This window comes from Patella vulgata, chromosome 4, assembly GCF_932274485.2.
Source record: "Patella vulgata chromosome 4, xgPatVulg1.2, whole genome shotgun sequence".
In the NCBI taxonomy this organism is placed as follows: Eukaryota; Metazoa; Mollusca; class Gastropoda; family Patellidae; genus Patella; species Patella vulgata.
The window spans coordinates 81,315,401-81,343,005 of record NC_065882.2 but is presented as its reverse complement, the minus strand read 5'-3'; the positions used below and the strand labels follow the sequence as shown (position 1 = coordinate 81,343,005).

At 34.6% G+C, this 27,605-nt stretch overlaps 2 protein-coding genes across 2 annotated transcripts in view; both read left to right on the top strand.

Annotated features, from left to right (window-relative positions):
• Window positions 1–20,346, top strand: part of LOC126817099 (putative ankyrin repeat protein RF_0381) — a 42,352-nt gene extending 22,006 nt beyond the window's left edge. The window contains exons 2-12 of the mRNA XM_050543912.2: window positions 657–988; window positions 1,514–1,632; window positions 1,995–2,237; window positions 2,882–3,090; window positions 4,619–5,044; window positions 6,188–6,391; window positions 7,124–7,225; window positions 10,085–10,222; window positions 10,937–11,101; window positions 18,232–18,369; window positions 18,702–20,346. Of these exons, the coding sequence (XP_050399869.1) occupies window positions 678–988; window positions 1,514–1,632; window positions 1,995–2,237; window positions 2,882–3,090; window positions 4,619–5,044; window positions 6,188–6,391; window positions 7,124–7,225; window positions 10,085–10,222; window positions 10,937–11,101; window positions 18,232–18,369; window positions 18,702–18,770 (2,124 nt within the window). The 5' untranslated portion in view covers window positions 657–677 and the 3' untranslated portion in view covers window positions 18,771–20,346. The remainder of the gene's footprint in view (window positions 1–656; window positions 989–1,513; window positions 1,633–1,994; window positions 2,238–2,881; window positions 3,091–4,618; window positions 5,045–6,187; window positions 6,392–7,123; window positions 7,226–10,084; window positions 10,223–10,936; window positions 11,102–18,231; window positions 18,370–18,701) is intronic.
• Window positions 20,347–22,834: 2,488 nt separating this feature from the next.
• On the top strand, window positions 22,835–26,883 carry LOC126817115 (uncharacterized). The gene is made up of 2 exons (XM_050543933.2): window positions 22,835–22,971; window positions 24,163–26,883. Exon 2 carries the CDS (start codon window positions 24,214–24,216, stop codon window positions 25,276–25,278), a length of 1,065 nt encoding a protein of 354 aa, XP_050399890.1. The 5' UTR covers window positions 22,835–22,971; window positions 24,163–24,213; the 3' UTR covers window positions 25,279–26,883.
• The last annotated feature ends 722 nt before the right edge of the window (window positions 26,884–27,605 follow it).

The window sequence follows — 27,605 nt, the reverse complement described above, 5'->3', positions numbered from 1 at the left end:
CAATAAAATTATTAAGATTTGTATGAGATTACTTGTATTATCATAGCGTGGTAACCAATATTTTATGTATAATTTCGGCAAGTTGTCAATTCTCTTTGAAGGAACACTGTCTTCGATTTTAAGTTATGAAGAATCTGGGAATATACATCACCCAATTAGTAGTCACTCAGTCTATTTCAAATGAAATTAGATATTTAACAGGGTTGTGTAGATATGTATTAATGTCTATTCCCTCCGCTGGCATGATCGTTTTCTCCAACAGCTACATTGTCCAGCCTCTGCTACTCTCTCCGTTTGCAGCATTGTCCAGCCTCTGCTACTCTCTCCGTTTGCAGCATTGTCCAGCCTCTGCTACTCTCTCTGCTGGCATCATTGTCCAGCCTCTGCTACTCTCTCCGCTGGCAGCATTGTCCAGCCTATGTTACTCTCTCCGCCGGCATCATTGTCCAGCCTCTGCTACTCTCTCCGCTGGCAGCATTGTCCAGCCTATGCTACTCTTCCTGCTACTCTCTTCGCTGTCAGCATCGTTTCTCCAGCAGCTACACAAATCTACCAACATGTCCAGCCTATGTTACTCCTTTTAAGGGAGCGTTACCGTCCCCCGTCCCCAGCTTTGTATCAAATGAAATTAATTCCAACCTTTTTCATTGTTTCAGGTTTACCACGATACTTACAGGATGTCTATAAAGGATTCGGTCCTGTACAAGACAATAATGACGGGAGACCTTGCCGCACTAATCCCAGTATTGAGAGATTATTCAGAGTCTGGTCAGAGCTTCTTTCTGGAAGATCCAGATAATGGCGAAACGTTGATTCACCACATAGTGAATTACGGAGAGAAATACTGCGAACCACGGACCGTGTCCTTGATCTATCTGTTTGCCTATGCGCCATTTGATCTGGATAAGCCGAACATTAATGGCGATACGGCCTTGCATCTCGCCGTAAGAAAGAAAGGGGCTTATAGAATATTAATAGCTTTGATAAGGTAAGCGATGATTTAGATTGGATTGCTTCTAATATCGATCTGCAATGATATATCTGAAATATAACTACCAAGTTGTGATAAACATAAATTAAAACATGTGAAATATGAATGTTACGCTTGAGTTATGAACAACACGACAAAGAGAGTTTAGTAGGGGAATTTTTATGAGGAGGATCAAAATGAAACAAAACTTGATCACATAACTTTAGTTTATGAGGATGCATATTTGACAATCACCTTGTTAACTACAATACTATATACATATACACATTGACATTTACAAGAAAGTTGTATAGATATTTAAAGTATTTTGTACATATTGTGTATTATAAATGGATTTCAAAAAGTAAACATAAGTGTTTGTGTTTTAATTTGGACATTGTTTTATACAGATAGAATCTTAACTAATCCTAAAAATTGTTGTAAATAAATAGGAGTTATATATATTCAGACACCCCCCCCCCCCCATTGTGTTAGCCGATGGCACAAAGATTGTTTAATAATATTAACATTGTTCAATTTTAGATGCGGGGCTGACCCGGAAGTAAAGAATAATGAAGGTAAAACGCCGGAAGACATTCTTATAAAAGATCGTCCAAGTGGCTGGGAGGAAATGTTACATTGGTTAAATAAATTTAAACCCGGTAAGCTATTTGTTACGACATTTTAAATATTGTGAGTTCCAAGTGAGAAATTGGAGTTTTGCTCGGTCATAAACGCTACATCTATGCGTACTGGGGATAACACCTTCTAATGTATTGACCATCATCATTTACTTTAACGGTTTCTTTCTTGAAATCCCATGTAACCAAGGGGGTTGATTTGCCATTGAGTCAAGTGGTGTGGTTTCGATTCCGCGGATGTACGTGACAAGGAGTAGGGTCGCCTGTCCAACCTCGTGGGTTTTCTCCGGTTTCCTCCGCACCCCCCACCCTATTCGATCTGTCTTGACCAATGAGTTGTTCTCTGTGTAAAGTAATAGAACTGTGCTCTGATATTATTTAAGGTTTATATCGCGCTGTGACGGCAGAAAAACCTGATAAAAAGCTGATAGAAAGATTGTTGAGATACTGGTGCAGATTAACCATAGTTAAAAACTCCAAGATTATCAATTTAAAATGTATCGCACATTCTAATCATCACCAACTAGATCTAGTATATTTGTTGGAGAAATATGAAAATACTATCGAGTTCGCCATGGCACTATTATCGGGAAAAGTATGTGTCTTGAAATCTTGGAAAGGTCAAGGTAAGATATAAATATATAGATTATAATAATATCGTCATTTATAAAGCGCGTTAATACTGAAGAACAGTTGGTTGTTATATTCATGCACCGATTCCTTGCTTGACCCATTTTTCCGTTTTATAAAATTCAATAAATAAAAAAATGATGCACTACAAGTTTATTTAGTAAACCTGCTGTTACTCCCAGAGTACAAATATACTCATTTTATTTGAAGTTACTTTGATATTTTAATTTTGTTATTTTTGTTATTTTAATTTTGGTATTTTTGATATTTTGATTTTGATACTTTAATTTTGATATTTTAATTTTGGTATTTTTGATATTTTGATTTTGGTATTTTTGATATTTTAATTTTAAATTTTTTTTATATTTTAATTTTGGTATTTTTGATATTTTAATTTTGGTATTTTTGATATTTTAATTTTGATATTTTAATTTTGGTATTTTTGATATTTGATATTTTTGATATTTTAATTTTGATATTTTAATTTTGGTATTTTTGATATTTTAATTTTGGTATTTTTGATATTTTAATTTTGATATTTTTGATATTTTAATTTTAATCTTTTAATTTTGGTATTTTAATTTTGATATTTTAACTTTGATATTTTAATTTCGGTATTTTTGATATTTTCATTTTTCAGACCTGTGGAATACTATCGACATTAACACCAAGGATTATTCATATCAAAAATATTATAAAGGATACCCGGAAGAACCACAGCCCCTCCTAGCGGCAGTATGGGAAATTAATTCTATTGAAACTATTGAATATCTTATGTCGTTGAATCCAGATACAAACGTTCTCTACAGTGGAATGCCGAACTGTGAACCCAAACCATTGTTCTTTCATGTAATTGATTTTTTATTCTCTTTATGAATGTAACTGGAATGTAACGTCAAGTAAACCAAACACCTCTGTCATTTTTAAACTAACATGGATATTATTTTTTTTTCTACGTTATTTGTTTGTGCATTGCGAATTTTTTGCAATGTGAATTTTGTCTGTGTAAACTCTTTACACATGCATTATGCAAGAGCTAAATCTGCCTATTTCAGGTCTTTCTTTAGGCCTGAAATGTTATCTAAATTATTAGTTAGACATTAATTAACCTATCCAGGCCATAATCAACTCTAGGTGGCTGCGCTAGCCTGCGATCTTTAGTGGATTGTAAGCCGATTTACTGCATAACTTTCCTTCTCGATTAAACGATTAAATGGATAATCGAGACTATGCTGTTTATCGTACTGACTTTAGTAATGATGACCCAGGCTTATGGGAATTTCTGTCGCTTAGTTCTTGGTTCATAGTGGATCAATTTGAATGAAATTTTCACCAAATTGCCTTCTACCTTATATAGTTTTTAACTATTATAGTGAGAACTGCCAACTCGTTACCGAATCTCCCATAATGTATCTTTAATTTCCAGCTGTCAACGGTTCATTTACGTGCACGCCAACGCCAATATATTACATTGGGTGAACCTCGGTTTTTGTCCTATCCGAAGGACTAGAGACAACCCTTTATGAAAACCATGAAAGTTCTGAACATGTGCAACGTGCTATTAGAGGTCAATTTCGCCTGTCGGAGGATGTTTAACGTGTTACCAATTATATATCGTACGGAGTACCTATAAAAATTGTCCAGTCCTGGGTAAAATTCACCCAACCAAAAGCTCTTATTCACTAATTAATTTAAATTTTTCAATTTTAAAATTTCTGTTTCTCGAGAAATTGGAAGCGAAAGTTTCATTATTAAGTTGTGTGGATGCAATGACAAGCAACGGTTGCTTACTGATGATTATGAAATGAATATGAAATGAAAATTAAGTTAAATGATATTAAATAAATATTAAACGAAAGTAAATAAATTTTAAACGAATACAAATAAATATTTAATGCATATAAACTAATATAAATAAATGTTAAATGAATATTTAATGCATATTTACTGAATATGAATAAATAATAGACTAATATTTAAGTAATATAAATGAATATAAAATGAATATTAAATGCATATTTACTGAATATAAATAAATATGAGACGAATATTTATTGAATATAAAAAATATTAGACGAATATGTAATGAATATAAATGAATACAAAAGAATATTTAATGAATATAAATAGATATTTGAGGAATATTTAATATAAATGAATATTTAATGAATATAAATGAATATTTAATGAATATTTAATGAATATTTAATGAATATAAATGAATATGTAATGAATATAAATGAATATTTAATGAATATAAATAGATATTAGACGAATAATTAGTGAATATAAATGAATATTTAATGAATATAAATGAATATAAATATTAAATAAAGGTAAGCGAATATAACTTTAATATTTTTTGTAATATTTTCAGTTGATGGGTTCGCACGCTCCCGATCCAGCCATTATAAAAAAGATTTTAAAGGGGTGTGATATGAATTATCGTGCCTATAATGGACAAACAGTTCTACATGAAGCCATAGTACATGACGTAACCGAGGACGTCTTAAAGCATATTTTAAATCTGGGTGCTAACGTTGCATCACGTGATCGATATGGACAGACTGCGCGGAACTTGGCGGTGTCGTTAAATAAATTAACGTATGCCAGGCTAATAGACGAACACGTGTTACAAGCCGTACGAGAATGCAATGTTTCTAAGATAGAATCTCTAGTGTTAGCAGCATATGATTTTATTATCAATATCAGTGATAAGCAAGGACAAACAGCTGTGGATATCAGTAAAAAGAAAAGTTCAAAACAGTTGAAGGATGTCATTGAAAAGGTGTCGAAAACACAGGTATTACTTGGTTTCTATCGCTTCGTTTTGGGCATATTGGGAATTTTGTTTTTTAAACAATATTGGGACACAGTGGGAATTTTGTTTTTTTACACAATATTGGGACACAGTGGGAATGAATGACGGTGGATAGCAGAACATTTGGACACTTAGAAATGACTGACTGGGCACAACATTCGAAGAAATATGAATTATTGACGTGGGACAATTTGAAATTTGGTACGAAGTGGAAATTACTGACCTGGGACAATTTGAAATGAATGACGCGGGACAAAGCCCGCGAGTAAACCTGTTAGAATTTTTTCGCCTCATGGCGTTTGTTACCTTGCCAGACCCTTTTTTGATCATTAATGTCAAGGGTTGGTAATCCCGAGAAACGTTCATGACCAACACCGGGACCGTCTGCGTCCTGCTAGTGAGAAAGCGTCATAGTCTACGTAGAGCCCCACCTGTCTCCCCAGTAAATGGAAACAGCTTTAAATTGGAAACTTAACGTGTATATATGTACTCATTTTATTACAAAATTACCAATACTTTAAAAATTACAATTACTTTTAGAATTTCTTTAAATATTATAGTTACTTTTAGAATTTCTTTAAATATTATAGTTACTTTAAAAATTATAGTTACTTTAAAATTACGATTACTTTAAAAATTACTTTAAAAATTACAATTGATTTAAAATGAACAATTACTTTAAAATGTACAATTACCTAGCTGGAAAATGAAATTTAAAATTGCTTTAAAATGGTTACTAAAACATTGTTGCACTTTGTATCGGTAAAGTTTTAAAGGTGTTCCGGTTTGAGCTGGGATGTCACATCATTCGCCAATTTAGTTGAACCGTCAGCAATGCCAGATATCGACTGATGATGATAAATGACAATAATCAACACTTTCTTCAACTTGACCACAGTATACAATTCTTTTTTGCGTTTCTTTCTCTGTCACATTTCAGAGGGGTGGGAACGTTGTTTGACGAACGATTGTCAGGAAGGAACTTGTCAACCCGACAATAATAAACCGTATTTTGCAGGGGACGTTGTTTTACCCTATCTCTAACCCGACAATAACAAACCATATTTTCCAGGGAACGTTGTTTAACCCTATCTCTAACTGACAATAACAAACCGTATTTTCCAGGAATACATAAAGAAGTTACATGTTGTTACGGATAAAGGCAGTGTTGGTGTAACCAAGAAGTTACTAGCTGTTTGTAAACGTATGGCTGTAGCGTTAGATAAATGTGGACGTAACGTCTTACATCACGCCGTTCTACACCGCCACATAGAGTTGGTATTATATATATCGAAAGAATTTCCCAGTACATTAAACGCCAAAGATAATGTAAGTACAAAATCTGTTTACAAATTAAATAGAGAATCTCGTACCAGTTGATATTTTTTGAAATCAAAAAAGACGATTAGGAGATTTTATTTACCACCCAATCCCTTCTTACATGCACAAATAGATAAATATAATTCTTTGCTGTAGATTTCACTGTTCTTTGAAAATAAAAAAAAGTAGTTCCTTTTCAACTGACCAATCAAATTCATGTAAAGCGATATCTCCTAAGGAGATATTGCAGTAGATTATGAAATATATCACACAACCGATATCTACTGTAGATAGAGGATATTTGTCGTTTTAGAGTGAATAACATATTTTATTTTATGATCAATAGTGGAATACCGCGTTTTATCAGTGAAATAAAAGTGTTATTCCACTGGCTAGCAGTAGTCCATGTTGTTTTTACCTAAAATGATTGTAAAATCATAAAATAAATAGAACATTTGTCGTTTTGTCGTGAATGACATATTTTATTTCATCTCTAAGCAAGAAAACTTTATATTTTCACTCATGCTACGCATTCGTGAAAATATAAGTTTTCTTGCTTCTCGATGAAATAAAATATGTTATTCACTCTAAAACGACAAATATCCTCTATTTATTTTATCGAGAAGCAAGAAAACTTATATTTTCACGAATGCGTAGCAAGCGACCCTACTAATTGTCGACAATACTGACCCAATTCCAGAATCGACAACTGAATAAAGTTGACAAATTTTATATTTTCAGTTAGGACGATCGCCATTTCATTATGCATACTTATTTTTACCCTGTGACAAAATTATTAAACATATGGAAGCAAACGGAGCGGATGGAATGATCCAAGATTATGTAAGTATATAAGAGAGAGAGAGAGAGAGAGAGAGAGAGAGAGAGAGAGACGGGGGGGGGGTTAACACGTGTATCACATTGGTCAATAGAGTAGAGCGAAATCCCCAAAGAAGAATGCGTTGGAATAATTGACAATTTTGTGCGACATACGCAAGTTTGCATCCAACTCGATGGAGGCCATTTGCAGCATGACTGAATCTTTAGGGAATGATCGTACACAGACTGAAGTTTGTAGAATTTATAGGTTTTCTGTATTCATCCTGTATATCTCTAGACATAGGGCCATGCATAAGGGCCCAAAGATAGGTGGAGTTCACGGATGCTATCGCGGAGTCCTGAGTAACTATAAACTAGCGTGATTATTTAAAACAAGTTCATTTAACATAGTCGCCATTATGTAGGATATGAAATAGATGAATGCTATTGTTACCAGGCAACCGCACTTAGTGACAGATAACAGATATGATTGACAGTCTATAAATGTCATATTTATTTATATATGAACGATGAAACTTACAGATCGTTTTTAGATTTTTTAGATTTGTTATATCTTTGAGGACCATAAAACATTAACTTTACATAAAAATAAACACGATTACGTTTAATGTGCTGATTTGTTCTGTGGAGTGGGTGTCTATCTAGCTATATTTAAAATTGTAAGTCAACAGTTATAGCTATAGTTGTAATATAACTCATTTCGCGTTCGACTGTCACTGTCGACAGAAAAATATGAAACTAAAATTAGTAAACAAACTGACTTCACTTAAACATACATTATGCAAGAGCTAAATCTGCCTATTGCAGATCTTTGTTTAGGCCTGAAATGCTATCTAAATTATTAAATATATATTAATTAACTTATCCAGACCATAATCAACTCTCGATGGCATCGCTAACCTGCGATGTTTATTGGATTAGGTTCCGATTTGCTGTTGGAAATCACGAAATGGATAATCGAGACTATGGTTTTTTATCCTACCGACTTTAGTAATGATGATCGAGGCTAGGTCGAAAATTAAATCGCTAAAATCTCGGTTCATAGTGGATCAATTTGACTGAAATTTTCAGCAAATTCCCTTTACATATCTAGTTTTTAACTATTATAATGAGAACTACCAGCTCTTTATCTAATCTCCCATAGTGTATATTTAATATTTCATAATTACATTTTAATCGTTTACATTCGACAACATCGGCAATAGAAATAACACATCTGATAAACCAAAATTAAAGGGACAATAACACTCTTGCTGGCTTGACAGCTCCAGAAAATAAATAATAGCCTTATTCTAAGTTTATGTGTCCTACCTGTTGTGTAAATTATCCATTACATCCTATTTTACTTGTCCAGAGGGTTCGAAAATATTTTTAAATCCAAGTCACATTTGAAAAGCTTTACGTCAGGCTTTTCAAATCATTTAGTTGAATTTTTCCAATTTTTTTAAAATTAGGTGTGTTAAGATGAAATTTGTATCATCAATTAATTGAAATATTGTAAAATAGTACAATTTGTTGACCAGAATAAAGATTGGGACATATTATTCAGTTACAACAAGAGTGGTATTGAGCCTTTAACAATAATCAGTTTTATAACAATTGCCCCCCCCCCCCTCGTCCACCCCACACCACCCTGTCTGAAAATACTATTATAATTGTATATGATTAAAAATACACTATGTAAGATTTAAATAACCAGTTGGCCGTTTTCACTGTATTAATTCAAAAATAGCTAATAAATAATGAATAAATTCAAAATTCAAGTAAAAAAAAATGTCTAAATAATAATTTATATAACGTTTGAAGCCTAAATAAAGACTTGCAATAGACAGATTTTACTCTTAAACATACATTATGACGTCACATTAATAATGACGTCATTGTAATTTAAACATACATTATGCAAGAGCTATATCTGTCTATTGCAGGTCTTTCTTTGGGCCTGAAATGTTATCTAAATTATTAAATAGACATTAATTAACTTATCCAGACCATAATCAATTCTAGATGGCATCGCTAGCCTGCGATCTTAAGTGGATTGTGGGCCGATTTACTGCATAACTTTCCTTCTCGATTAAACGTTTAAATGGATAATCGAGACCATGCTGTTTATCGTACTGATTTTTGTAATGATGACCGAGGCTAGGCAGAAATTTCATTCTCTTAGTTCTCGGTTCATAGTGGATCAATTTGAATTAAATTTTCAGCAAATTGCCTTTACGTTATCTAGTTTTTAATTATTATAGTGAGAACTGCCAACTCGTTATCGAATCTCCCATAATGTATCTTTAAATAATGTATCTTTAACCTAAAACTTGAACAAAACCCACATTTTAAATCTGCTTCGATTATTTGAATAATCTTCCTAACACAACCAGGTCATTATTGGACTAACATATGGTCAACCATTAAACTCAGTATTTCTAATTGTATCTTTAGTATAATTTATATATTGTATATATTGTATATTTTATATATTGTATATTTTATATATTGTATTATTTATTTTATATATTTTATATATTGTATTATTTATTTTATATATTGTATATTTTATATATTGTATTATTTATTTTATATATTGTATATTTTATATATTTTATATATTGTATTATTTATTTTATATATTGTATATTTTATATATTGTATATTTTATATATTTTATATATTGTATTATTTATTTTATATATTGTATTATTTATATATTTTATATATTGTATTATTTATTTTATATATTGTATTATTTATTTTATATATTGTATTATTTATATATTTTATATATTGTATTATTTATTTTATATATTGTATATTTTATATATTTTATATATTGTATTATTTATTTTATATATTGTATATTTGTAGGCTGGTTTTATACCGTCTGATTATCTCAAGTCAGGATGTCACACGACCAACCAAAGAATAAAGGAGATCGTCGAGTTTGATTTAGATGTTTACATAGTGGAGACCAACTTAGAGAAAAACTTCTTCGCGGCAATTAAGGTAAACCACATAATGAGAACATATTTATGCCGTTGAGACCTAGGAAACATTTATAAACATAAATTGATTGTATATCACTTTATATACACTAACTTTACATTATGTGCGTTTAGACCCCTTTGCTTGGGGGCGTTGGGTGGGGGCGAATAGTTAAGACGTGCGCGTTGTATCATAAGGTCTGTCATTCAATTACCTGGTGTGGTTTCTATTCCCCGGTTGTAGGTGACAAGGAGTAGGGTCGCCTGTCCATCCTCGTGTGTTTTCTTCGGGTCCTCCGGTTTCATCCCACTGCTAAAGAACCCTACGCGCAAGCGAATTATTGAGATGGAAATGAACCATAGGTTAGTCCCGAAATAACCTAGTTTTTATCTAGTGGACGTTAAACCCCATTTCTCTCTCTCGCCCTTCCATTTTTGTCTAATGTAAGGTTCCGAAGAATAAAGCTATACCCTTCTATTATTATCTCGTCAGCATGGGCATATACCATCATTGTCACACAAGAGAGAGAGAGAGAGAGAGAGAGAGATGGGATTTTACGTCCACTCGACACAAACTGATAACCATTCGGCCATCCAACCCCCCACCATTGTCACACAAACATTTTCTAGCAATCTTGTCAAATCTATATGGAGTGGAGGCTACCGATATTATAAAATGATGAAACAATATTAGTTATATTGTAATTCTAAATAATTTTATTTATTTGTATTTTAGAATGGTGACTTAAGAACTGTAGAAAGATTAACGGAAGGTTTAAAGGAATTTGGTGGAGGTTTCTGTAGATTCAGTAAAATGTTGTTTGATTGTTTAGATTATGGACAGTGGCATATCGCTAATTATTTAATAACAATCGGCTTTAACACAGACATCTGGAAACAGGTAAACAAACCTATATACTTTACCTGAGGTAATTTATAGAAAATATCTGGAAACAGGTAAACAAACCTATATACTGTACCTGAGGTAATTTATACAAATATCTGGAAAGAGAGAGAGAGATAGACAGAAAGGGGGGGGGGGGGGTAACGTGCACTCGACACAAACAAATCTCTAATAGAAAATATCAGTCCATAAATAGTCCAATTGCGATCAGTATTTACAAAGATATGTTAATATAAGAAACTTCATCGATCTATGCTGCTCGCTGTGCAATAAGCCTACCGCCATTTTGTTGTCCGTGACTATTGATTGATAGGCCTGTTTTTATTCCGGCTGAATCCAGAAACCAAGATGGGAAATTACGTAGCGTTGGCATTTTGATTTTGTTTTCTTAAAGATACATTATGTAAGATTTAGATAAAGAGCTGGTCGTTCTTGCTATAGTTGTTCAAAAAAAGGTAATGCAAAATGAAGACATTGAAAATTTCATTCATATTACTTTATTCTGAGCCTTTGAAGGTTTGACAAGATGTGTACACTGATTGAAACCACCATACTGGTTGTTCGAAGCTTAGCCTCTCTTCACCATTTTTAGATTAAATCATTAAATGGCTGAACCGTTCTAATCTACTTAAAATCGGACCTATCCAATGGCACCGAGAGTTGATTATGGTCTGAATACGTTAATTAATGTCTAATTAATAATTTAGATAAACATTTCAGGCCTAAAGAAAGACCTGCAAATAGGCAGATTTAGCTCTTGCATAATGTATGTTTAAATTACAATGACGTCATTATTAATGTGACGTCATAATGTATGTTTAAATAAAATGTTAAATAATGAACCGAGAGTATATGTTGATATTATAGCGAAAGATGCCAATGAGGCTACTTTAGTTGACCTTGAACACAACCGGTTTACATTAAAGATGGGTTCCCAGAAAAGTATTTATCGGGTGGTTATTTCCAATAAAAGTATGGCAATTTTGGTATATATGGAAAGTAGAGATATCCAATCTTACTAGAAAAATACAGGATTCCCCGAAAAACACTCATACACGTGATGTCAAAGGTCACAAGCGAACATTGAGCGCTTGATGTACAAGTTGATAAACTTTATGAAGAGTTAGACGTACAATACTTTCTGAGATAAAAATGACGGAAAAAGACGCGGGTATTGGATAATCCAAGAATTTAATTAGAATTCGATATTTGTAATAAATAGTAAGCGATTAAAGACAACATCGTCTTATGTATGCAATGAATTCTCCTCTGACTCCCACGACGTGACGTAAACATGACCTGGTTTGATCGAATTTTAATAGCAGGGCATTCCTTCGCAATTACAATGTTTGAGAAGGATTTGAAGCATATTTATGACAAATTAATTACTTTGAATATGTTTTTGGTCCATATATACCAGTAAATCACCCAGTTTGTACGCGGGAACCCATCTTTAACAGTGGCTTATAGGCTTCTATTTGTGACAACTTCCTGTTTTAAGTTTATTCATCCCGGACATGACATGACCTCAATGACAAGATTTCTAAACAGAGCGTGAAAATAAGTGTGAAGGATGGTGTATTGAAATAGGATATTAAACGGCATATTTTATCATTAAAGATCACCGGAAAAGCTTCATAATGCAAGTAATTGTGTCAACATATCCTTTCCATAAGTATAACTTTTCGTCAATAAACAATCCGTGTAGCCATTTTAGTATTTCTGCTCATAGAAATGTAGACTAGAATAGACGGACTAAAATGAAGTCGCGGATTGTTTTGACGGAAAGTTACGACTGTTCAGGGAGAACGGCGGAAATTACTAACGTTGAAATTTAACTGTTGACATTTTATACTTGAAATAATTATTTTGACATAATTACTTGCATTATTTAAATGATAATTGTAGCCCAAAAAGTGGCGTCGAATGAGTACAACAGTCCTCTAAATTTCCTGGGCGACTCACTGCGAACATAGATAATACCGTATGATTGCCGACTCATGAATTCTCGACGTTATGTTGCGAAACGCGTGAAACGGCGAGAAAGGTGGTTGATCACTTCCGGTCTTCTGTTCTCGCTGTTTGTTTACTATAGGCCCAGTAGCGATATTTTTATTTAGCGCTTTCTTGTAGTATTAAATGTGGCATCATCTGGTTAAATGGTAACGAGAAATAGAAGCAATGTTCGAGGTAAGAATAAAAATGAATATCTTAGAATTTTGATATTATATTGTATTATAAATAAGTATTACATTTCATGAAAATCTCGACACGTGTGTTGTCCAGTTAAGGCAAAGTTTGACAGCTTTGACCTACTTTTAAAAATCGGCAAAATAGAGTTTTCAATTCATTAATTTGTAAATAATACTTGCAGATCATTAATAAATCGTAAATATATAAAATACAGTTTGGTATGAATAATAACATTGCTGTGTTGGCTATATATAAGCTTTTAATTACACAATTTTTTAAAAATCTTTTGTATTTTCAGCAGAACGTACTGGTACCCGTCTTTTGTTTGCTGCCTAGGGGAGTGCCAGCTTGTGAAGCAAATATATTTCATGTTGAATTATTGTGATACTGATAAATAATTGTATGTTTTATTTATGTTATTTACTTCTTTTCATATTGTGTGTGTTTGTGTGTGTGGGTGGGGGGGGGAGGGGGTATAAATATTGAGACACTAGACATTAATATATTGATAAAGTATTTTATTTTATGTATCTATTTATTTATATTTTTTTTTTTTTTTATTTCATTTTTTTTTGGGGGGGGGGGGGAGGGGGGATATTATTATTTTCATTATTTTATTTGTTTTATTTTAATACTCAACAAGGGATTTGGTTTAAATTGTTTGATTGTATTATATCATTATTGATTTTAATTTTGTATAGTTGAATTAAGCATAATTATTTAATTTTATGTATTTCAAACATCAGAAAATAAACCATTCAAGCTATGTGTAATGTGTTTGTATGGTTATGTTGATGGTTAAATAGGTTGAGAATTGAAGCAAAATGACCAATTTTCGCGAAAAAGGGATCTGCCAGTTGGTGTTACAGACTTCAGTCAATTTTGCTCCGATATTGATAAGGTTGGTTTTGTTACAATGCTGAGATGTATGGCTTTTCAGGAAATAACACGGTTCTGGAGAAAAATTAATATTTAAAAATAGCTGCCGGTCGATATTTAAGGATATGTGTTTACTGTTCCATGTAATTAAATTAATCATTAAAAATATAACCTACAATTTTTGTTTCAATTAAATAAGTTAATCTTAACAATAATATTAGGCTATTGCGTTTTTTGATTTAAATAATTTAATCTTATCAGTTGAGGAAGAAAGAGTTGGTATTTCAATCTAATAAGGTGCCTTTAAATAATATAATTATTCATCCAATTATGTAACATTAACATTGTCTGATCGCTTTATTTAATAATACATTTATTAATTTATCATAAAAGTATTGTTAATTAAAGATGCGTTTTTAAATGTTAAACAGGCATGATGTAAGAGCTAAATCTGCTTATTGCAGGTCTTTCTTTGGGCCTTAATGTTATGTAAATTATCAATTAGACATTTATTAACATGAAAAGACCATAATCAACTCTCGATGCCATCTGATTGCTCAGATTTTAAATAGATTAGAACGGTATGGTGGTAAATTTTCAATATATTCAATTTGCATTATCTATTTTTGAAATGTTATAGTTAATAACGAGAACGACCAGCTCTTTATCTAAATCATAATTCCCCTTCAAATTTATGTCTATTGTTATTGTTTTATTTTAATTTAGGACATAAAGAAATATATTTTGGTTCTCGCTTGGATGACGTGTTTTAATTTTTTTTTTTTTTTTAAAAAAAACCCTAAGAAAACAGTCTTGTTAATTACCCTGGAGACACGAAGTAACTCTGTAAAAAAAATTGACTAGATCTATAGGCTAATTTGTCAAGTATGCAAACAAGTTAAATGTTAATGACATGAATGATATTGGATACCGTAATCATATATTCATATAAACAACATGATGAGATAAATGTAGTGCCTTACAATTTTTAAAAACTCATCTGTTACAAACAAGTGATAACTTAGAGCTAAAGACTTCGTGTAGGTATGTTTTGCCAAGCGCTATGAACACAATTTTTGCGGAATTTTGGCGCTATAGAAATGGACGTTCATTATATTTATTTATTTGGTTCTTCTGGAAAAATACATACATCTATTTAAACACCAAAAGTACTTGGCTGTACTGTTCAAAAGCTTATAGTTCCAAATTTTTAAACAAAACATCTTTCACATGATTTAATTAGCTATTTATTTTTATATCGAAGCCCGAAGAACAGGAAATCAAATTGGTGTGGCCAACATTGAAATATCAGATATCAAGGATGAAGTTGCCTTTATCAACTCTTGTAAATCTTTTAATGTACAGGATTCCTGGAAGCATCTATTTTAGAACAAAAATTCCTTTTCATTGATAACTAAAGCAATAATTCCTTTTTATTTAATACTAATAGTGTTTTCTTTTTCCTTATATATAATTGTTATATCTACTGAAGCTAATTTAATTTCTCAACAAAGCCTAGATCAAAAAGACTATGAAATAATTGCTTACATTGGGGTGGATTTATATAAGTAAACTTCTTTCCAGTTGTGCAAGCTGAAAAAAAAGTATGTGTGTATTTTTTATTTTTTTTGGGGGGGGGGGGGGGTCTGCATTTATAAAATTAACTAAATTAAATGACAGAGCGTCAGAGGGACTTAAAATAAAATGGCCATTTTCTAAAATTATTAATTAGGCCTAGATTGGAAAAGAATTTTGTACGGATATTTACATCTTTATCAACTAAAGTATACAAACAAAGCTGAATTTATTTAAAAAATGCACATTTGAATATAAACAAGATTTTTAAAACTGTTCTAATATACCATGCAATTGATAATAAAATGCAACATCTAATTTTATTAATCATACTATAGATAGGCCTATACCGTAGGCCTGTGTGTGGCACAGAGGTGCGGGTTAGTTAGCTCGCAATATAACCTTTTTCCTTCTGCAAATTAAATTGTAGAACATTTTTTTTGAAGTATTAGAAAAATAAAAATAAAGGTGTTTGAAGTATTATCTCTATATCAAAAATATTTCCTAATTTTAGTGTAAATTGGTACGGTACATGATTCATGAATGAAGAAAGGCATTTTTTGCCCATTTGTAACCTTTTTTCAACTTAACGTCACACAGTAGCTATTTCATCTTTTGCAATAATCTAAAAATATTTTGGAAGGAGATATCTTGTTCTTTTTTTTCATATAATTTTTATATACGTGTTCATTTTATTAATTTCATAAACGTAAGTTTCAAAAATGTCAATTTCGCGTGTCACTGTGCGTACGTACTGTCGAAAGCTAGACCGGAAGTAAACAACCCCCCCCCCCCCCTGCGCAAAAAAATATGCGCACGAACCAGAACGCAACATTACGTAAAGGGCTAAAGACGAGTCGGCAATCATACGGTATTATCTATGCTGCGAATGAATATTTTCTGTGTGCTAGACTCTGTTTGCAGTGGCCAAAAATTCTACACCTCAAAACTTTATTCTAGGAAATCTTCATGAATTTTGTATGTCATCAACAATGAAATTCAACCATTGGCTTATTGAAACACACACCTGAAATACAAAAAACAAAGATAGTGAGTGTATTTGAATCATAATGGGTAAATTTCATTTCAAGGCTGGTCTGACCATAATGGTTGCTATGGTCATTCTATCATAATCAGACTGGTCAAAATCGAAGATTTTCAACAAGTCAATAAAAACACTACAATTTATTGAACTCCGTATGGACCGTAAATAACTGATTGGGATATGTTTTAAAAAATATACAAGTCGGGCTGACACTGATATGAATAGGACAGAGACTAATTTTCATACACAACACAGGCCAGGGTTTTTTGCGAAGAAAAAAAAATCACAGCGTCGAAATGACAACGTAAACAAGCACAGCAACCACGCGCGTACGCTACAAAGCATATATCTACACGGTCACACGAGTGTATGGACATTTATCAAACATGATATGCAATTTATTTCGAACCTAGTCACTGCTGGAGTTCAAAATCATTTAAAAAGTACATAAAATACACTTACAATTTCTGTTTCGATCTTTAAAATTATCGCAGAGTGACCTCCCTTTCCAAACAGATACAATTAACCAGTCGCTTAGTGAACCAAATAGAATGGAAATGAGTGTTACTTTATTACGTCACGGATATTTTCATTACGTCAAAATTGTTTTCCTTGGTATTTACGTCATTAAAACCAAAAAACGACCGTCAACTATCGCGAAAGAAAGAATTCCAAGAAAAATGTTAAATATTTTCGGCTACAATATCGATAAACACCTCCTGTTTAGAATTTATCGGACTGTTATTGTCCATTTGATACCGCTTAAATTTTTCATTAGAGGCCGAGATCGCGTTTCTAAACAGTCGGTGTTTATCTCCTAAATAGAACACAACAGTCGAACATAAATAAAACACAACAGTCGAACATAAATAAAACACAACAGTCGAACATAAATAAAACACAACAGTTGAACATAAATAAAACACAACAGTCGAACATAAATAAAACACAACAGTCGAACATAAATAAAACACAACAGTCGAACATAAATAAAACACAACAGTCGAACATAAATAAAACACAACAGTCGAACATAAATAAAACACAACAGTTGAACATAAATAAAACACAACAGTCGAACATAAATAAAACACAACAGTCGAACATAAATAAAACACAACAGTTGAACATAAATAAAACACAATAGTGGAACATAAATAAAACACAACAGTCGAACATAAATAAACACATAAGTCGAACATAAATAAAACACAACAGTCGAACATAAATAAAACACATAAGTCGAACATAAATAAAATAAAACAGTCGGATACAAGTAAAATACAACAGTCGGACATAAATAAAATACAATAGTCGGATAATAAAATACATTGATACATAGATACAACAGTTGTACAAGTGCGAACGAGTTTTGGAAAACCTTGAAGGTTCCTTTTACAAAAATAATCATTAATATTAAATGTTTATTTTACAGTATGAACATTGTAGTCCCGACGACCCACTGTGCGCCATGATGGAGTGTAATCATGGTATGACGTCATTTGCCCAAAGAGTTCACCAGATCAAGGCCATTGAGGTTCATGCCTTACTGGAACAGAGAAATAAAAACAAGGTTTGTATGTTTCATTATCACTTGCTTCAGGAAATAAAATTGGGATTAAATACCTTATTTTGTGCCCCAATCCGGGTAAATGAAGACGAGCGTATGAGTGAAAATTTGCCCGGACAGAGACTTTTCCGCCCACGCTTAGTTAAGCCCAACTGGCTTATTCCCATTCGAACGACTAGGCGCTATTTATTGCAGCATTGCAGCATTAGCCACGTATATACTGTCCCGTGTACGGCACATTTCACTTACAGCATTACCCACATATATACTGCCTCGTGTACGGCACATGTCACTCTGTTTTTGTTGTCTATATTTGTGTTTTTATTTATTGTCAGGCATCTGTAAAACCAGCCGGAGGACGACCGGGAGATGGAATGTTGGACGGCAGTGTTAAAGTCTTCTAACTAACAGCCCAGATCGTGATTACTAGAAGACATCGTGAACACAACATTTACACTCACAGCATAAAATTTTCATAATTAAACTGTTTTTTGATTCTGTTATCGACTTACGGTTAACTTTCAGACCTACTGAGAGGAAAGGGTCCCATGCCCGCCCGGAATCAGTGGAGGGGCCTGAGCAAGGGCCAGTGAAAAATAGAATCTGAAAATAACAAGCTTCGTGTTCTCTTCTTGACGCAAAAAAAACAACAAACCCTATGAATTAAATCTAAAAAAAATTATTTATGAAAGATTTCACAAATAAAAATCGGACGGCGTGAGGTCAGGGTTTTTGCCTGGAGCCCGCATGTTCACCAAGATGTACTTATCTTGAAAATTAATCTAAATTTCTCAAATCTCATAATGCTGTATTCATATATATAAAGTTTTGGCTAATCGATCATTCTCATTTCTCAAGTTTCATTGATCATGTTCATCACTAAATATTCTATTTCATTATTTACATGAAAATTTAATATAATAAAAAATGTTAGTTATGCGAACTACTGAAATGAAAAAAACAAAACAAAACATAATGTTTTTGTTAATCAGGAACTGGTTTCATACACTTGGTTATCTGCTTCTTGGCCTTGTTCGTCAAAAAAAACCCAAAAACAACAGTCTAAGGCTCCGCCAAATCGAGTTTTGATATGACGTCACAATTTCAAGATGGTGGCGATGACGTCATGTTCAGTTACTGGTTCACATTGTACGCGTGTAGGCTTACTTCTTTTTCTCTCCTCGTGCCTTTCTAGTCAGCCAATCATCACAGTGAACAGTATTTTAAAGATGACGTGAATTTACCTTATAAGTAGTTTCTAGTTTAAACGATGAGAGTGACGTAACATACAGTGAGTTTAAACAAACAATGATGTTTCAAATGCAATCCTCTCTCTCTCTCTCTCTCTCTCTCTCTCTCCCAGTACTGGAATCTGCTCAAGTATCACGTTGTGTTCTGACAACAGATTAGGACAGATTTTAACCTTATGTTTATTACATTGTATTATTTTGTAAATATAAACGTCATCCATTTTGGACATTATAATATAGGTCAGATTTTGCCTTATCTTTATAACATTGTATTGTAAATGTAGCCGTCATCCATTTTGGGCATTATAGTATAGTCAAAATGGTGACTATTTTGCAGAATTCGTCGATTAGGAAATATTATGCCTTACGCTTATTGCATTGTCTGTAAATGTAACCATCACCCGTCTTGAACGTTATATAATGAAAATAGTGGTCATTTTGCCGAGTTTGTTAACTAGATTTTGAACTCTGAGTGTGTATATAGAAAATAACAGACATGCGATAGAACGCGAATGTGACAGACATAATTGTTGTAATGTATGCATATATTTATTTATAAAAGAAAAATTTTAATGTTTAGTTAGATATAATCAGCACTATTTGAGGCTAACATGTGTTTTTATGAATGTGTGGGACCACAGCGGAGTCTAACCCGACCCGTCATGACGTTGGCGTTATATATTGTATCAATGCTTTTTATGGTGTTTAATAAAGATAAATAACATAAATGTTTGTGTTTATTAAATTTAAGGGAATCACGGTGGCTAAGTGGGTAAGACGCTGGCTCGCTAGCCTGGAGGTCGGTGTTCCATCTCTGCATTGGCCGAGAAAGTTCATCCAGATTTTCCGGCATGGTTCTCTCCCTTGTCAGTGATACAGGACGGAGGGCCTGACAAGGACAGCTGTCTAGTCGTTCGGATGGTCAGAGAAACCGAGGTCAAATGTACACATCGGCGTGCACGTAAAAGATCCCTTGGCAGTTGGATTTCGATATAATTCGAGTAGGCCGTATACAGTGCGGCTGTCCGGGCAAAATTTCCCGCATAGCCCGTTTTCATTAGCCAAGTTCGGAGCAGAACAGTAGGATGTTAAACTCCATTTCATTTCATTTTATTTCATTTTATTTCATTTGTGTTTATTAATATTAAAAATCTGGTCTTTGTTTCCTTCCGGTGTTTGGAGGGTGCCACGGTGGCTCAGTGAGTAAGACGTTGGCTCGCTTAACTGGAGGTCCCGTGTTCGATCCCTGTGTTGACCGAGAAGGTTCATCGGAATTTTCCAGCGTGGTTCGCCCCTTGTCAGTTATGCAGGGCGGGTTCTGGCATGAGATAGCGTATAGTCGTTCGGACGGGATGTAAAAGATCCTTTGGCAGTTGGAATTCGATAAGACTAGACCGCAGCACCGCTGTCCGGGCAAAATACCCCTCGTAATCCCGTCTTTTTAGCCAGTCGGTTCAGAACAGTAGGATGTTAAACCCCATTTCATTTTTGTTGGTTAGCCGAGTGATCTGTCATGCCGGGTGTAGATCATTGCGTCAAATGTTGTGATGCCGTTCACAGACTTCCGTTGGCTGCCTAAACCCTTTGTTCAAACATGGCCACCTCCACGGAAACATTGACATTGAACGAACCTTGAACTTTGCCACTCAATTATCACAATTCGCGATGATCGAGGAATCTGATAGGCCCCCAGCTGTGTCGGTAGCCAATCGAAATTAGTGCCGAAATATGCAGGGTATTACGTGAGGGGCTTGATAAGATGTACGAAGTCAAAGCGAGATCATGCTTTCTATCGATTATGCTGATTTTAAGATTCCCCCCATGACTACCAACGTCTCCTGCACCTTAGTGTAATATGGAAATATATATACACCATGTTCGGAAAAGACCTAGTTTGTGCTGAGTGGAAGTTTTGCTAGACAACGACGTTTCTGTCCACTCTTCACCTGTCACTGTTTCTTATACCTCGGGTTTTCGTCCCATCTGAACGACTAGACTCTGTTTCTTATCAGGCCCCCACCCCACATTCCAAAATCGGTTCTCAGTTGCGGGACTGAATAAGAAGTCCCATTCCATTACACTCCGCGAACACTTCCATAGTAGACTCTACTCAAGTGGCGTGGTTTCGATTCATCACTTGGACGTGACAAGGAGTAGGGTCGCCTGTCCAAACTCCTGGGGTTTCCCCGGTTTCCTCCCGCTGCCCCCAAGCGAATTATTGAAATAAAATTGAACCATATGTTAGTCCATAAATGACCTATTTTGTGTCGAGTGGACATTAACCCCCCCCCCCTCTCTCCCTCTCTCTCTCTCATAACCATAAATGAATTTCAGCCGCCAAGGGATCTTTTACATGCACGATAAAGTGTATCTCGGTTTTTCGTCCCATCCGAACGACTAGACAGCTATCATTTTCTGACGTATTGACATGACATTGTGTTAAACCAATGTTGAATTCTAGATCTTTTTAGTGTTCAATTTTTAATATTCCTGTACAGTTAAAATAAAGAAGCGAGGGCCCCAGTCATCGTTATTCTTAGATCAGTTGGGGATCACGTGGCTAAGTGGGTAAGACGCTAGCTCGCTAGCCTGGAGGTCGGGTGTTCGATCCCTGCATTGGCCGAGAAAGTTCATCCAGATTTTCCGGCGTGGTTCTCCCTTGTCAGTGATGCAGGACGGAGGGGCTGACAAGGAAAGCTGTCTAGTCGTTCGGATGGGACGAAAAACCGAGGTCCCGTGTACACATTGGCGTGCACGTAAAAGATCCCTTGGCAGTTGGAATTCGATATAAGAGTAGGCCGTAGTGCCGCTGTCCGGGCAAAATTTCCCTCATAGCACACTGTATGGCGTATGCCCGTCTTCATTAGCCCAGGTTAGGAGCAGAACAGTAGGACGTTAAACTCCATTTCATTTCATTTCATTTTCTTAGATCAGTTAACAATTGTGTTACAGCTGGTATAATTCCTGTTTTTCTCCAGTCATTCTCAGGGTGAAATCATCGATGGAGTACAGAATAATCTACCATTGTCCGTCACCAATCGTATATCTATAATATTGATTTTAAATCGATAAACTTATCTATGAAATATTCGTGTGTACAGCAGCTGTTTGACTTTATAATAGCCTGTAAATCATTTATCGATATATCGATGTATTATTGACCTATGCATACAATGTATTGAAAATATCCTACATATATACACAGTATTAATAATGAAGAGAGGGGTACAGGATTACAATATAAAAGAAAAACGGGGGCCAGAAAGGTAGAAAACAATCCATTGAAGATATACATTTAAAACTACGGCTTGTTTAGAGACTATATCATTAAACTACACAAATCATCTGAGTTCAGGTAAGTTGTCTAAACTACATATCATTTGAAATACGATTAAATATCGCCAGCGGGCGTTGGCCCGGATGTCAGTGAGTAGAAATGGGGGTTGACGTCTTAATTTACCGCATTACCAGGCTAATGAAGACGGCATACGCCATGAACATTCGGCAAACCTCGGCAGACTCAGGTACCTTACATCTAACCTCGACTGTATGACGAATTCCGCCATTGGAAGTACTTTCAACTTCCCGGATTAAAAATGGCGGCGCCCATGAAGACGCACGTGAAGTGTTGTTTTATCACAAGAAACTGTATATTGTTTGTGATGTACTTCTGATAGCAAACGCTTACATTGCTTGAATAAAGGACAACTTTGCAATGAAAACTCTACACTCTTCGAACGACGCCATTTTGAGAGCTTCTTTCTAAAAGTTTTCCTAATAAATAAACCGGTAGCCGCATCATAATTGTATGATTGTAACTACATATCACGTACCGTCATAGAGCCGAGGTTAGATGTAGGGTACCGGATTCCCCCGAGGTTTGCCGTATGACGCCATGAAGTGACCCGCGACAGACATTATGCCAGATGAGCGTCGCTACGCTCTACAGTTACTAACATTGCCATCTGTGAAGATTTTTAACGTTCTTTCAGTGGTGTTCGTGGAAACTCTGGAAAATCTCCATAAACTTTCTCAATTATCAAATCTCTAGTGAAAGAATTTATGTATTTATTATTCTAAGAACCAGATACATTCATGACAAAAATACAAAATGATTGAATTATATGTCATGAATAATTTGCTTCTTAAGGGTAACCATGGAAACCAGCAAAAATTGCACAATATACACTGGTTTCTTTCCAATGGGGTCACGGTTTTAGGAGAGATGGAGAGAGAATGGGGTTTAACGTCCACTCGACACAAACTAGGTCATTTCGGAACTAACATATGGTTCAATTTTATTTCTATAATTCGCTAGCGCGTAGGTGTCTTTAGCGGTGGGAGGAAACCGGAGGACCGTGAGAAAACCCACGAGATTGGACAGGCGACCCTACTCCTTGCCACGTACAAGCGGGGAATCGAAACCACGCCAGCTGACTCAATAACAGACCTTATGATACAACGCGCACGCGCTAGCCATTGGGCCATCCAATCTCCCTTCAAGCATTTGGGATGAGGGAATAACGAATTATTATCTTTATTTCAGGCTACCAGTTGAAATAGGCCTGGTGGTAGGCCTATTACGATCCTTTAAATAATGGCGCGTTTGTACGTGAGAAGGAGAGTACTAATAATTTCCAGTCTGGTTATCATTCTCGTCATAGTTTTATTTCAACCCAGAAAAACATCACATGAATATCAAAAACAACCAAACAACAATCATAAAGAGACAAACACGGATCTCAAACACAACTTAGTCATGTTTACAACATGGCGGCACCGTGCCAAAAAGGTTCACGCTCGTGAAGTAGTTCTACGAAACTGGCGCCACCTTTCACCCAAAATACAACCATTAATTTTTACTAAAACTGGTGTATTACGTGACAGATGTTTGGCGGAAAACTGGTTAGTTTTGCCAGAGGATGAAATTAGATGTTTGAATAAAATCCCTACATTAAGGGGAATGTTTAATTCTGCAATGTCCACTATCAATTCACATTTGTATGGATTTAGCAATGGTGATCTGGTATTTGCTAAAGATTTTGTTAAGAGTATTGAAGTCATTTTGTCAGACGAGTCATTGAAAAATAAGCCATTGTTGATATTGGCCAAACGGTTGAATATAGAATATAGGCCTTACAGAAACACTGCCTTCGCGTATGACGATATTCCTAGGATTGCTAAACAAGGCGAATATCCAAAAGAAGGCTCTTCGGACATCTTCATAACAAATAAGCTTTTCCCGTGGAAACGGGCTCTCGAATTAGTTATTGGTCGAATGGGGGTAGGCATGTGGTTATCTGCTTTTGCACGCGCATTAAACGTCACTTTGATAGACGTAACAAATACATCTACTGTGTTACATCTGACGACTGATGGAAATCAGGAATCCTTAAAAAATATCGATATGAACTGTAATCACGACATCATAAAAGCGAATAATTTAACTTGTGACAATTTTTCAGTGGGATTTATTGACTGTGCCGATCACGCGACTAATTATAAACAAAATGGAGATATTCGAATATTTAAGAAACAATATTTTAAATCTTATTGCTTTAAACCAGCGTTTTACAGATTTGTCGATAAAATAAAAGCGAGATTTTCAGTTGAATTGTCAAACAATTATTATGAAGCGGATTTTTCAACTAAAGGGAGGTAACTCCAATCTGATGGATGCAGACCACCATTAATAATCCCATTGACTTCAATATTAATTCTGTTCTCCTTACCTAGCTCCATTGTTTTCCCAAATTTTCGTTGGGCTGAAAGTTTTTCACTACAGACAGAGAAACAAATGGTCATACCTTTGCTCCAGTTTTGTATGAGGTTGACTGGTGAAATTTTGAGATACACAAACTTGAAGTAGTATACTGTAAACATATAGCTATCCGCCGTACTTATCACCGTAACCAACCTCTTCACTCTGTTATCCTTCCGCCTCTAAATCATGATAATTTACCAAAGTCTGAGAGATAATGTTAATTAAAACCCTCTTCTTCTACTCTAGTCTGCAAAATCAACAAAAGTTGCCATGCAAAGGGAGGAAAAGGCGGGGAGAAAGTATTGCTATAAATAGACGAACTATATACATGTTTACCATAATATGGTTGGAGACCACCATTGATCAATCTCTGCATTTCATTATTCAAGCTTTGGAGGCTTTATAACCTTTTCGGAGATCTTCTATGGACTGGAAACTTCCTACAACAGATGAAGAAACGAATTGATCCCGAAATCTAACAATGTTTGGATCCTATTGCTCGGTATTTTGACATTCTTCAAAGCCTCAGAGGTTATTGAAAATTTGTTGAGGTATTCTACACAATGACATACTTGAAATAATACACCGTTTCAACTGCGAGGGTGAACGGTGGTGAACAAATTTTCGCTTAAGAATAGGATGACAGCCACAGAAACCTTTAAGACAACCACGCGGACAAAACACACAAACTACCAACGTATATATAAAATCAAGTGAATTGATCCGGGGACTGCGTTTTACAGCCCAGGGCCTATAATGATTGCTGACTTCACTGCCAATAATGGAAACAATCTTCAAAAATTGTATCATACCAGGTGTAAATCATGATGGCTATGTCTTACAAGAAATGTATCATAGTAGTGTGATTCATGATCGGCTGCGTCTTACAAAAAATCTCATTAGATAAAGATCTGTTTTCGAAAAATGAAGTAAAATGTCGAGTAAACGATTCATTGCTTTAGAGTTATTAAAAGAGATCAACGCGTGTGAAAAGATGTAAAGTTATTACCTAAATACAATGTTAGGGCATAAGTCGATATTTCCATAGAATACAAAGTCTCAAAAGAAGCGATGCGATCGATTGGCGGTGGTAGTCTGCTGGCAGTGACAATCTGCCAATCATCAGTTAGTACAATAAGGGCGATAATCCGAATAGGAAATCGTAAATGTCAATCTTGTTATGTTGCAGGACGGAGGGACCAAGACGAAACAACGTACAGTCGTTAGAATTGGACGAAACACCGAGGTCCCGTGTACATATTGGCGTGCACGTTAAAGAATCCTTGACAGTTAGAATTCGAAATAAGAGTAGGCCGTAGCAAAATTTCCCTATGACGTATGCCCGTCTTCGTTACCCCAGTCTACATAGAACAGTATGATATTAAATCCCATTTCATGTCTTTTCATTTCTTTTTAACAAGGTAAAGCAATGCATTTCAAATAAAAAGACCTTCTTTTTCTGGAAGACGAAGTAGTTCTTTATCGTTACATGATTGTTAAAAATCGGAGTGCCTTTGAATTAAATACATTGTATGTATAACATCCTGTGGGTGGTGCTATTAATTTGTTCCTTTTGTCGAAAATATCGACATTAAATTTATTATTTATACCGATAACGAAGCCAAGAAATGAAACAGCTATCGAGCAAACATTATCTTTATTTAGTAAATAATTCAAGCGGATAGATTTTATTTTTTAGCAGTGGGAGGAAACCGGAGGGCCCGGAGAAAACCCAGAAGGTTGGACAGGCCACGTACAACCGAGGAATCGAAACCCAGTTGACTCAATGACAGACTTTATGATACAGCGCGCACGAGCTAACCATTCAGCCCCCACTCCCCAGAACAGTAGGACGTTAAACCCCATTTCATTTCATTCTAATCCGGACAATTACTAGATGATATGATGTTGATGTTTCGGAATTTTGTTTTTTTATTCGAACTATTCTCCGGATATATAAATATATGCTCCATCAATTTCGAAAACTGCATCAATGCCAGATAAAGACTAGAGAAGTCTAGTTGACGGTAATTGCGTTCCATACAACACTGAAGTCGCTAATTTTCTCCAGCTATCACAACTATTTATATATGAAGACTCTCTATGGAATACAATTACCAGTTCAACTACACTTCTCAAGTCTTATCAGACAAACTATAGAGTTTTTAAAATGATTGAGCGTATTTTTATATCCGGGAAACGAACACACGTCTATAGATTGTTAA